This window comes from Oreochromis niloticus, linkage group LG15 (assembly GCF_001858045.2).
Source record: "Oreochromis niloticus isolate F11D_XX linkage group LG15, O_niloticus_UMD_NMBU, whole genome shotgun sequence".
Classification (NCBI taxonomy): Eukaryota; Metazoa; Chordata; class Actinopteri; order Cichliformes; family Cichlidae; genus Oreochromis; species Oreochromis niloticus.
This window is the reverse complement of record NC_031980.2, coordinates 33,121,480-33,134,388: the sequence shown is the minus strand read 5'-3', so window position 1 is coordinate 33,134,388 and position 12,909 is coordinate 33,121,480. Positions and strand designations below refer to the sequence as shown.

At 41.1% G+C, this 12,909-nt stretch overlaps 1 protein-coding gene across 4 annotated transcripts; it reads right to left on the bottom strand.

Moving 5' to 3' along the window:
- Positions 1-3,948: 3,948 nt before the first annotated feature.
- On the bottom strand, positions 3,949-11,820 carry LOC109194866 (uncharacterized). Of its 4 annotated transcripts, none has more exons than XR_003214163.1 (4): positions 11,349-11,820; positions 4,253-11,269; positions 4,106-4,164; positions 3,949-4,026 (listed from the first exon to the last, which is right to left on the bottom strand). XR_003214163.1 is itself a non-coding variant. In XM_025898927.1 (2 exons), exon 2 carries the CDS (start codon positions 10,710-10,712, stop codon positions 4,569-4,571), a length of 6,144 nt encoding a protein of 2,047 aa, XP_025754712.1. In that variant the 5' UTR covers positions 10,713-11,269; positions 11,349-11,820; the 3' UTR covers positions 3,955-4,568. The 4 variants fall into 4 exon arrangements, 1 of the variants encoding a protein (XP_025754712.1); XR_003214162.1 differs by having other exon boundaries at positions 4,106-11,269; positions 11,349-11,407; positions 11,496-11,820; XR_003214161.1 differs by having other exon boundaries at positions 4,106-11,269.
- Positions 11,821-12,909: the final 1,089 nt, after the last annotated feature.

Genomic DNA, 12,909 nt, shown 5'->3' with positions numbered 1-12,909 from the left:
ACCAGAACCCAGCGTCTGAGATCGGTATATTCTTTTCTAATTGTTTTCCTTTATTTAGCATTCATGTTTGTGTACAGTGTAAACGACAATCTAGTCCAGTGATGATTGTGGAATAGTCACCTCTTCTGTGAGTTGCGGGAACCGTAAGTTTTAGGGCTCTTCAACTTTTCTACTGCTGGTTTACAAGGCGTACGCAGTAAAAAAAAATATTTAAAAAATTAATAATAGTATAAAATAAATTAAATAAAAATAAATGATGCTGGTTAATTTGTTAACTACAGAGCCCTGCAAGGGACATTGGAAAAAAAATGAAGATGAACTTTTGCCAGATCTCGCAATATCTCGCAAAAGATCATCCTTATGTTTTTTTCTCCACTGTCCTTTGCGGGGCTCCGTAGTCGTCGACACTTGTGCACTTTGTTAAAAGAAATAAGTGTCTGAGATGGATGTCATATGTACTATTGATATTATTTTACTTTCTTCTAGTTTTCACGGTGCTCCATGTTTGTGCGAGGAATAAAAGGGAATTGTGGACATCAGTACGAAGTGTGGATTTTTTGACCAGAGTAGATACAGTCACTGTTTATTTTCCCTTTTATGTTTCCTGTTTTATTGTGAACCTTTAGTCCGTATGCATTATGTGTAGTTTTACTTCCACTGTTCCACTAGTTGGATTAATTCCAGCTGTGTTCTCACCTGTTTCCAATCCTTATTATCTAGTCTATTTAAGTCACCAGTTTCTCTCAGTCATCGACAACTCCTTGTGTATTTTTCCCGTCATTCAGTCATTTATGATCAGTTCAGTCAATAAACCCCATGCACTTTCTCAGCAGTCTGGCGTTTGAGTCCTCTCTTTCCATTCACCACACACCAGAACGTGACAATGGTCCCTTCTCTGTGTACCAGTTAAAAACAGACAAATATTTTGCAGAAATCACCTTTGTTTTTGTTTACTTTAGAAAATACACAACTTTAAAAACATTGACTTTAATGTGCCCGTTAAAGTCAGTGAAGTAGTGATATTGTTGGACAACCCTTTCCTGTGTGAACACTATTTGAACCCTGGCGTGTTTCCATTGGTGGTCTCCATTTCTCTTACTCTTTTCCAAGTCAAACCTATTATACCCTGAGTCCTGCACTGTGATACATAACTCTTCAACACTTTTGCCAGTGTGTTTGAAGTGCCATTATACAGTAAACTGATGTTGGTTTATGTTGTAGAGGGCAGAGACGAACGAGACACCCACGATCATTTATCAAATAAAAAAAAAATGTGGCACTTTGGATTTTAATGAAATGTATACTTTATACATTGTGGCACCTACATAGATATACACAGATGAGAAATAAATTCTCGGAAAAACCAAAGTAAAGCACTTTAGCTGTTGAGCTATTTACATGGTGCCTGAACAGTTTCACTGAGCCTTGGCAATGATTTTAATGTGGAGTGATGGATCACTATTTCTCCCAAAAAAAGAAAGGCGGTAAAGAGTGTTGTTTCCTTAGGTGTTGATTTAACAGAAATATGATAATATAAATAATAGGAAGTAACAGAAATACTCTGTACAGTACTTGTACAGTAGCTGTAAGTGTGGGTGATGTTCAGTAGGAGAAGTACAGTAGATGTAGTGGATGTTTTTGTGAAGAGGGTCGTATGTGAATAAGACCAGATAGGTGGTGATCGATTTCAGAAGAACAAGTGCAACTGCAGGGCGCGTGGCTATCCCGGGACAGGATGTTGTCTTGGTGGAAGAGTACAAGTTGTGAACTGATGGACCAACACAGAGAATGTATGCACAAAGTGAAGAAAGCTGAGATCTTTTAACATGTGCACCAAAATGATGGAGTTTTCTGTTGCTCTGCTACGGCGAGCCTAGTGTGCATTGCTGTGGTCTGCTGGAGGAAGCAGCATCAGAGCTGGTGATGCTCTGACAGACTGAATAAAGGAAGGCTGGCTCTGTAAGCAGCTGCAAACTTGAAGCCGTAGTGGAGAGGAGGTCACTGAACACACTGTTATCCATCATGGATAATCCTGACTACCCTGTGCACCACTTACAGGACAAACACCAGAGGACCTTCTCTAACAGACTGGTAATCTTTCATACTGTTAAATCTTTATAACACAATACATCTGTTTGACAGATCTGGCAGAGATTTTATTGTCATTTATAATTCAGTCTGGCTTTGTTTATTTAGAAATATTTAATTTGTTTAGTCTTGACCTACTGGCTAACTTAATATCTTAACCTGTCTTCACTTAACTTGTCTTTCATTGCATGGGCAATATTCATTTCAACAACTAAATAAAAAATGCAGAATCTGGATATAACTCCACTATCACTTCTGTGTAAGCCACAACATTTGTGACTATTCCAATTTTGTAGTTTGGCAGATGTCAAAATATATATATATAAAATATAACATGACTTATAGAAAACTGAATGTATTCTGCAACTGGCTGTTTCATTTCTACACTGTACAGAAGAGTGCAGCATCAGGACTGTCATTTACCTGTAACATAAGTGCATGCCATGTTGAATTAAAAGGAGGCAATCATCTCTCTGTTATTGTTAATGTGCTTCAGGTTAAGTAATTGACCCAAATATGGAGACAGTCCCCTCAACTTTGGACAATCATACTTGACCTGAAGAACTACACTTAGGAGCTCAGACTTCTGCTGAGCTCCTAAGTAGAGATGGCACGATACCACTTTTTTTATGTCCGATACTGATATCATAAATTTGGATATCTGCCGATACCGATATGAATCCGATATAGTGTGTTTTTTAATCAATAAAACTGTTTTTTAAATATCTTGCTGTATTTTGTATAAGTTCATACTCAAGTTTAAATAAACAACAACAATGAAGCTATTCTGTTATACCTGTATGTAAAAAATAGACTGCACCCAAAATATTTCATAGTTCAGCAACACTGATCAATCTAATAAACTTAAACCTACTCCATCCTCCCTATTCTGGTATTTTAAAGAGTACTTAGCAGAAATATTAAGCAACCTAACTAATAGGGTTGCAAACTCCCAGCAAAAGAAAATGGGGAACCACCCCCCACCCTCCACCTGATGATGCTTAATTGATGTAATCAACTTTAATTTGATGCAAGGTGGAAAAAAAAATGCACAGAAATAAATTATTTTTCAAGAATAATTAAAAAGATTCAACATCTTTCTTCAACAGAATTGCAGACTGCACAGATGGTATCTTCCCAAAGGAAAAAGTACTATAGCTTACTAGGGTATATTAGACTTAATAGTTACTATATACAGTAATGGACTTCTATACATTTTACATCAGATTAAAACTTTGGGTGTAAGATTCAGATAATTATTTATTACAAGCTAGACATTTTAAATGAGAATAAGAAAGAAAAGTATGTCTTTGTGCCCCCCTTTTCCCTGTTTATGCCCTGTCGGCCCCCCTGGCTAAACTTTGCTAGATCCGCCCCTGCACAGTTACCAGCCGTCAGCTACGTAGAAAAGGATCCTGGTGTAGAAAGTAATATTAAATAAATTCTAATAACATCTTATCAAGCTTAAACGTGCTGCTGTTGTTCAGCCGCTGGTTTCCTCTTTCTGGTGCAAAGTGGGCCAAAAACAAAGAAGAGAGATGGACTCGTGACAGAAAAGCCGATCAGCTGATCATTAAGCAGTTTCACGATTGAAGTAGCAACAGGAGAGGGAGAGGCAGTCGCTCCATATATCGGTTGTTAAGCTTAACATGGGAACGCTTTACAAACATTCAGAGATGAACTTACACACTTGCTTTACTTCTCTCTGGGATAACTTCCTCGGAGATGAAATGCCGGATTGCTAGCAAGGCTACAAATACACACAGCCGCTCTATCACGTGATGCATACTGCTCCAACGTGCTACGGTTATGAGCCGAGTTACGCCGTGTTGCAAGTTTTTTGAGGTGCTTTTTTGATATTTGTAACTCCGAAATGACAACACAGGCACGGCTTCTTCAAGACGGGCGCTTCGCTGCATTTATTGAACGCCGTGAAAACTACAAACACAAAACACAAAGGCTTTAAGCGCTTCAGTCTATCAAAAGTAACATTTGTGCTTTAACAACAATAAATTACCTCGTGGCCGCCTGCCACTTCGGAGGTTCTAGAAGAATACCTTTACAGTCTTGCGCATTCTAAATTAAACCATAAAATAATTAGAACAGCAAATAAAACAACAAATTTTCACAATATTACAATACAGTTATGGCAAAGGACAAATACCTTGTACAGCTGGTAAGCTAACCAGGCCTTTGCAGATAGCTCGCTGAACTCCTTAGCGTGATTATTAAACGTGGGCTCACAGTCTATATTATCACGCCCCAAACCTCGCGATAATAGCGGTGTAATAAAACTTGTTCTTTGTGACAAGATAAACATGTCTCCTATACAAGATAAATGCACCTCTACAATATTCCACAGAAATATACAAGCAAGAACATTTTAACTGCTGGAACCATCTATGAAGTTCTTATACATAAGCCACTTCTGTGACACTTACACTCCCACCAAAATCACTCATTGTTTGCAATGTGATTTTCTAATGAGTGTCAACGTTAGAGTCTGGTTCACTTTGCGTGTTAGTCTCCAGTAAAGTCACTACCTTATGAACAGGTCTTTCCAGATATATCAGCCTTGTCAGTGGTTTCCCCCTGTCAAAGGTAGTTTCACTGGTCTTGAGCTTCACCTTTCGAACCTTGCCATCTGGGCTCTCTATAGCCTCTACTATTAGAGCAAGTTTCCATTTACATCTCGGAGCATTATCATCCTGCAGTATCACGATGTCATTTACTCGCAGGTTTCGTGAGACGTTCTGCCATTTCTGTCGCCGCTGGAGATTTAACAGATACTCTCGCCTCCACCTTTGCCAAAACTCATTTGCTAGAAATTGTACTCTTTTCCATCTTTTGTTCAAGTACAAATCCTCTCTGCAAAACCCTCCTGGAGGTGGAAGAATAACCGAAGACTTCATCGTTAATATGTGATTGGGAGTTAATGGCTCTGGTCCCAAGGGATCATTGAGATACTCAACACTTAAAGGTCTGCTGTTAATGATGGCCATTGTCTCATAAAGCAGTGTCCTTAGACTAGTTGTATCGAGTCTGTTTGAGAACTTGTCCAGCATTGCTGTCAGTACACTTCGTACTGTTCGAATTTGACGTTCCCAGACGCCCCCCATGTGGCTAGCTGACGGAACGTTCACCACAAATTCACAACCCATAGCTCTTTGTGGTTCTTGATCCATATCCTTCATTAGCTCCAAAAGTTCTCTTTTGGCGCCCATAAAGTTTGTCCCTTGGTCGCATCTTAATTGCCGGACAGGACCTCTTATGGCTATCAGAACTCGAAGAGCGTTCATGAAGGCGTCTGTCGATAAGTCATCTAGTGTTTCAATGTGCACAGCTCGTGAACATAAACACGTGAACAATAGTCCATACCTTTTGACTTCCTTTCTTCCTTCCTTTACCATGAATGGACCGAAACAGTCAACACCACAATACGTGAAAGGAGGTGCCGTTTCTGTTCTTACTTCTGGCAAATCTGACATCTGTTGGACATTTGTAGCCTTTCTGTATCTTCTGCACTTAACACAATGGTAAATGTGTGAAGAAACAACACTCCCACATCCTAAAATCCATATGCCATTTGCCCGCAATTCATTTATTGTCATCCCTCTTCCCTGGTGGTGTACACGTTCATGGTAGTGTTTGACGAGTAGGGCTGACACATGGGACTCCTTGGGGAGAATTGCAGGGTGTTTTACATCATAGTGTAAAGCTGATTGAGATAATCTTCCTCCCACCCTGAGAACATCTGACTTGTCCAAAAAGGCATTTAACTGCTTCAGTCTGCTGCGCTTGTGCAGAGAATTTTCTCCTTGAGATCTGATCTTCTGTATTTCCTCAGTAAAGACATCTATTTGCACTAGCTTGATGATGAATAATTCCGTGTCTTTTCTTTCTTCAAGATCTGTCACTTTGTTCGTTCTTTGTTGAACACCTTTGTACTCTTTGATGAATCGTCTGAGCCTGGCAATGGCCTTGATAGCTCTCGACCAACTGGAAAACTTCTTTAAACGCTCTAACACTGGGTTTGCTTCCTTTGAATGTACAGCGTGCGTATAGCCTTTACGGACTTCAGGATCCATTTCTTCAACCTCTCCCACCATTTCCTCTTTGACTGGAAGATCTTGTTTCCAAAGAAAATCGGGACCTTTCAACCAGTTTGAATCCTTCAGCTGAGTAGCATTTAAACCTCTTGAGGCCTGATCAGCTGGATTTTCCTCTGAGCTGACATGCTGCCATTTCCCAGGACTTGTGCTTTGTCTTATTCGTTGAATTCGATTGGCCACAAATGTGTGAAATCTTTTAGCATCATTATTTATGTATGCTAATACAACTTGTGAATCTGTCCAATAATATTCCTGTAGAGTTTGGATGTCTAGTTCTCGTTTGATCACATCTGCGATGCGAACTGAAGTCACGGCCGATGACAGTTCGAGCCTTGGGATGGTTGTTTGCTTAATGGGCGTAACTCTTGCCTTGCCCATGATGAGTGCACAACTGACCTGTCCTTCTCTACCCTTTGCTCTGAGGTATGAACATGCGCCATAACCACTGAGGCTCGCATCTGAGAAACTGTGCAATTCGTACTGCACAATGTCAGCAACTTGTGAGTAGCTTCGTGGGATCTTCAGAGCTGCCAACTTGGGCAGGTCTCTCAACCATGCTTCCCATTGTGGTAGAATGTGATCTGGGAGATCCTCGTCCCAATTAACTTTGTCCTTGCACAACGTTTGGAGTATTTGCTTTCCAATTAATATGAATGGGGCAACAAACCCAAGGGGGTCAAAGACTGAAGCGACAATCGAGAGCACCCCTCTCCTTGTCAATGGGTTGTCTTTAACTTGGACTCTGAATTGGAATTCATCTGCCTCTATGCACCATTGTACCCTAAGTGCACGTTCAATGTGGAGTTCTCCAAGAGCCATGTCCTGGTCTTTGGCTTTAGCTTGTTCCTCTTGGGGAATAGCTGCCAGCACTTCTTTATTGTTTGACACAAACTTATGCAGATGTAGGTTGCCTGTTTTACAAAGTGCCCTTGACTCTTTTACCAACTGTATGGCTTCGACTGTTGATGTCACACTAGCGAGTCCGTCATCAACGTAAAAACCTCTTTGGATGAACTCAATAGTCTCTTTGCTGAATCTGTCTCTACCTTGAGAAGCAATATGTTTGAGTCCGAAATTGCAGCATCCGGGAGATGAAGCTGCTCCGAAAAGATTCACTCTCATCCTGTACACTGAAGGCTCAGAGTTTAAATCGCCTTTGTCCCACCAAAGAAATCTCAAATAGTCTTGATGCTCCTTGATGACATGGAATTGGTGGAACATCCTCTCCACGTCACACATGATGGCGATGGGGCCCTTTCTGAATCGACATAACACTCCGATCAGTGCGTTGGTAAGATCTGGTCCAGTCAGAAGGTGTTCGTTAAGAGATGTTCCCTGGAAACGGGCCGAACAATCAAAAACCACACGTATCTTTTCAGGTTTGTAGGGGTGGTAGACCCCATGGTGCGGTATATACCATGCTGCCTCATTATCCACTTCTTGCTCTGGGACCTTCTCTGCGTCTCCACGGGCTATGATGTCGTCCATGAACTTGACGTAATCTTCATAGTATTTCTTATCTCTTCTGAGCCGACGTTCCAATGAAGACAGTCTATGCTCAGCGCATTGTTTGTTGTTTGGAAGATTCGGGTTGTCGGCTTTGAATGGCAATGGGAGTTCATAGTGACCGTTTTCCTTTTGCCTTATGCCTTTGGTCACCTTTGACATGAACAAAATGTCTTCCTGAGAGACTGGATTGTCATCTGTTGCATGCTCAGAGAAATCAGATCCCAAAGCCTTTATTACATCAACTGGACCAACTTCCTTCACTTGAGTTCTGCATACAAAATGCACTTCTTGCTTGAGTTCCACTGCTTGTTGTACTGCAGGAGTAACTTCTCGAACAATGATTCTGTGGCTTATGCCAATATCATCATTGTGATTTTGAACTTGAGACGTACAACCAACTATGCTCCAGCCGAGATCAGTTAGCTGTGCGTAAGGCTGATTCTCCTCACCTGCAATGACTTCCCGTGGCAGAAGGGCTTGCTGACAGTTATAGCCGAGAAGCAGACCAACTTCGCATTCAAGCATTGGAGGTAACCTATCTGCCAGCCTTTCGAGGTGAGACCAACTCAAAGCAGTTTCAGACGTCGGGATGTGTGATCTGTTCACAGGGATGAACTCTCTTGTATAAACCGGTGGCAATGTAATTCTCCTTTCCTGCTTGTAGCCTCTAACTTGAAGATTTACCAGCTTCTCACATGGTATGACTGTTGACTTGGCGGACATGGTTGATAGTCTTAGATGAGCCTTACTCTTATCTGTGTCGAGATCCTGGGCTACTTCATCCAAGATGAAGGATGTATCGCTCTGAGAATCGAGGAGGGCATATACTAGAATCTCTCTCTCTGGGTGATTTTTTGAGGAAACCCAGACAGGTAGAATGGAGGATGTCAGTGTGCTCGAAGTTACTTGAGTTACTCTGTTAGAGATTGCAGTTGCTGGTTCATCTCCTTCGTCCTTGTCTTGAGAGTTATCATTCGTTGCAGGCATTATCCTTTTACGCTCTACAAACTTGTCATCATGCAGACATGTGGGATGCTTCTTCTGGCATTTCTCACACGTATTCCTTTTATCACACTTCTTGGAATGATGTCCCCCCTTTAAACATCCAAAACACAGCCTTTCTGCTTGTACAAACTTGATACGATCCTGGACTGATTTTTCCGTGAATTTGAAACATTTGTCCAGTGTGTGACCATTTCTTTTGCAGTAAAGACAAGTCACAGGATTTATGTGACTTGAGTTAGTTAAGTGACTTGAAGTTGTCGTTAATGTTTTAGCTCGAATGACTTGGCTGCGTGAGTGTTTGGGCTTACTGATTTCCAAACCCTTGAGTACTTGCATTGAAGCTATGGGGTCACATGCTAGGTCTGCTTCAGTGGATACAAAATCTGTAAACATGTGAAATGATGGATACTCTCCATTAAGGGTTTTTCTTATTTTCATCGCTGCGCGATTCCATCTTGTTGTCAACCAGTCTGGAAGTTTCAGCAAGAGTTTCTGAATTTCCATACAGTCATTGAGAACCTCTAATGTCTTTATGTGTGGCATCGCAGCTTCACAACTTCTAAGGAAGTCAGCAAACTCTCTCAACTCACTTCCATCTTTGGAGCTTATTTTAGGCCAACTGTGAAGTTTGTCTCTGAAGCATTTCCCTATAGTGAACAGATCTCCAAAGCGCCTTTCCAGCACTTCCCAAGCTGCGTCATATGCTTCATCTGTGCCCACCAGGAGAAATCCTTCGACCACTCTCTTTGCGGGTCCACCAAGGTACTTCCTGAGATAATAGAGTCTTTCGTTCTTTGGAATGTTTTTTCTTTCAATCAAAGTCTCAAATGACAACTGCCAGTCCTTGAACTTTAAAGGGTCACCAGTGAACAGTGCAGGTTCTGGAGTTGGAAGACGATTAGCACTTATTGCGTCTGCTAGTATGCCAACTAGATCCAAGTTTGGCTGTGGATGAGTTGCAGAAGCGGCAGCTTGTGTTTCTTTAGGGATAAATGGCGGACTTGATGCGTTAAGTGCTTGGCCTGTGGTGCCCTTAGGTTGCACACCAGGATTTTGTTGGGCTTGGTTGATGATTGTGGGAGTATGTGGAACAAATGCAGGGCTTGTGGCATTATGGGCTTGGATTGTATTTGGAGCTTGAGAGGGAAATTGTGGTGGAGCAGGAATTGCTGAGGTTTCGCTCCCAGTTTTGATACTGCGCACTAAACTACGACTTTCAGAAATACTCTCAGCTTCTGCGTAAACCTTTACTTTAGCTCTTGCAGCATTCAATTTTTTAACCTCTTCCAAGCGTTCAATCTTTCTGCGCTGCTCCTCCATTGTTTGTTGCCTTTCCAAGGTTTCAAGTTCCAACTTTTGTAGTTCAGCTGCTTCCCTTTCTTGGTCCTCCATTACAGCTAATACTTCTTGACACGCAGCTGCCTCAGCCTCTGCTTCTATTCTTTTGATTGTTTGTGAGTATGACTGGCTTGAACTACTTTTAGACCTTCGTGACTTTGACCTTGATTTAGTACTGTCAGATCCTAAGCACGACCCAACGTCTGGCCATGGCTCTTCATCACCATCTGCAAGGTCTCCTTGTAGGTGTTTTTCAGCTCTTCTGACAATGAACGAGGAAAGTGATGTACATGCATCCACTTTGCGTCTTTCATCTGCATCAGGAGTTCGTATTTGCCGTATTTGTTCATAAATGGTTTGTACATCTTTGCAGGCAACATTTACATTGTTAATGAGCTCATTCAATTCACTCTCGGAAACTTCATTTCTTAATATTACTTTGCTCAATCTTGCTTCATATCTCCATTTTTCAAAAACAACGGCATATCTGTGTTGAAGGCCTTTGAGTTTCTTCTCTTGAAGCTCTTTACCCTTTTCTGTTAGTGTTCTTACTCTTTCACTTTTACGAACAGTCTGTAGTTCTGTAATTTGTTCATCATCATTTTCTTCCACTTCGGTAAGTGGTACAGCATGGTGCTCTTCGAGATCTTTGTCAACCATCTCGGGAGTCTAGTTAAATGTCATTGAGCGCACTGTGTTCAGATTTCAAATACTTCTTAAATTTGTGACTTAAGTTACTTTGGGGTTACTGTTACTGTATACTTTAAGTGCACCTTTTCTTAAAGAACCTTGTAAACCTTACTCAAACTTTGACCTTAAGCAAGTACACTATTCACCAAACTACAAAGCATCACCTTGAAGTACAGTAGAAATTAAATCAACTTTGACAATGTGTTATAGAAACTTATTGTGGCTCTTTAAACTTGACTTAAACCACTCTTATTCTACTTTTAACACTGTCCTTTGTTAATTTCCACCTTACTCCAGTTGTGTAACGTTGTTGCTGCTGTGCTTGGCTGCTTGAGAACGGTGAGCCTATGCAATGGCGCCCTCTTGTGTCGCTCCACTTCACCGACTCTCTCTGCAGCTGCCGTCTTCGTAATTAGCTTCTCACCGGCACTGGCTAGGGCGAGTTTTCACTGTAACTCCGAAATGACAACACAGGCACGGCTTCTTCAAGACGGGCGCTTCGCTGCATTTATTGAACGCCGTGAAAACTACAAACACAAAACACAAAGGCTTTAAGCGCTTCAGTCTATCAAAAGTAACATTTGTGCTTTAACAACAATAAATTACCTCGTGGCCGCCTGCCACTTCGGAGGTTCTAGAAGAATACCTTTACAGTCTTGCGCATTCTAAATTAAACCATAAAATAATTAGAACAGCAAATAAAACAACAAATTTTCACAATATTACAATACAGTTATGGCAAAGGACAAATACCTTGTACAGCTGGTAAGCTAACCAGGCCTTTGCAGATAGCTCGCTGAACTCCTTAGCGTGATTATTAAACGTGGGCTCACAGTCTATATTATCACGCCCCAAACCTCGCGATAATAGCGGTGTAATAAAACTTGTTCTTTGTGACAAGATAAACATGTCTCCTATACAAGATAAATGCACCTCTACAATATTCCACAGAAATATACAAGCAAGAACATTTTAACTGCTGGAACCATCTATGAAGTTCTTATACATAAGCCACTTCTGTGACACTTACAATATTTAATGGATCGATTACATTTTTTATTTCCCTCCGATATCCGATCCAGTAATTTAGGTCAGTATCGGACCGATACCGATACTTAATATCAGATCGGTCCATCTCTACTCCTAAGTGTGGTTTCCAATCCCAAATTTACAAAGTCAAAGGTGTGTACCCTCCAAAAATGATCACTTTATAACTCCTGTGGTCACAATTAGAGAATCGGCTTCAATTATTAAAAAGAACAACAAAAACACCCTATTTATTCAAACACAACTGCAAAGCTGTCATACCTTGCACAATAACCGATCAAAAGCATGTCACTGTGATCAGAGATTCCTGCGCCAACTAATTCAGTCCTGTTAAATGTCACCATAAAAAGTTACGGCACAATGTGTGCAAGATAGTACGGTGTAACTACACTGATTCAATATTTGGCTGGGTTTTGTCTCTTTTAAACACCACAACTTCTACCAAAGACCTATTTTACTTGTCACTGTGTTCACAAACCATTATGAGGTCTTTTCCACTGGTTTCAGAGTGGGATGGGGAGGAGCACAGGGGATGCAGTTTCACCAGGTGGACTCTCTGCTAAAGAGCCGCTGGCCCATCTGTATATGTAACAGTATGTGTTGTACTTCTAAGCCATTAGTGCAAAATATTACACCGTATCTCTGGAGTAATTACGCTGTAAGTCGTGAGCTGTAATCTGAAGCAATAGTAAATCTTGCTCCATCCTTTCATGAGCGCAGCCGCCTTGATGATCACTCTCTACAAGGCTGAAACACGTTAATGCTTTTCTGCTATTCCTTGTTGATAAATGGAGCACAGCAGGCAAACCTACTGTGTCAATAACAGTGGAGCATTAGAGCTGCTTAAACATGAACGGCAGCGAAATTAACCCTTTAAATTCAGCCGATTGTTTTAAAAGAGCGCTTTCTTGCCAGGCAGATTATTTGGAAGGATGTCTTGTTTTTGATGTTTACAAGACAAAGTGACCACAGTTATGTTACTGTAAAGTCTCTGGCGACTGGAGGAGTACATAAATATACCTCACCTGCAATAATTCAGTCATATCCCCTTAAACAAGGGGCAGAGCTGACAGATTGCGCTCCACTAAGTCATTATGGTAATACTGCTTCAGTGATGTGA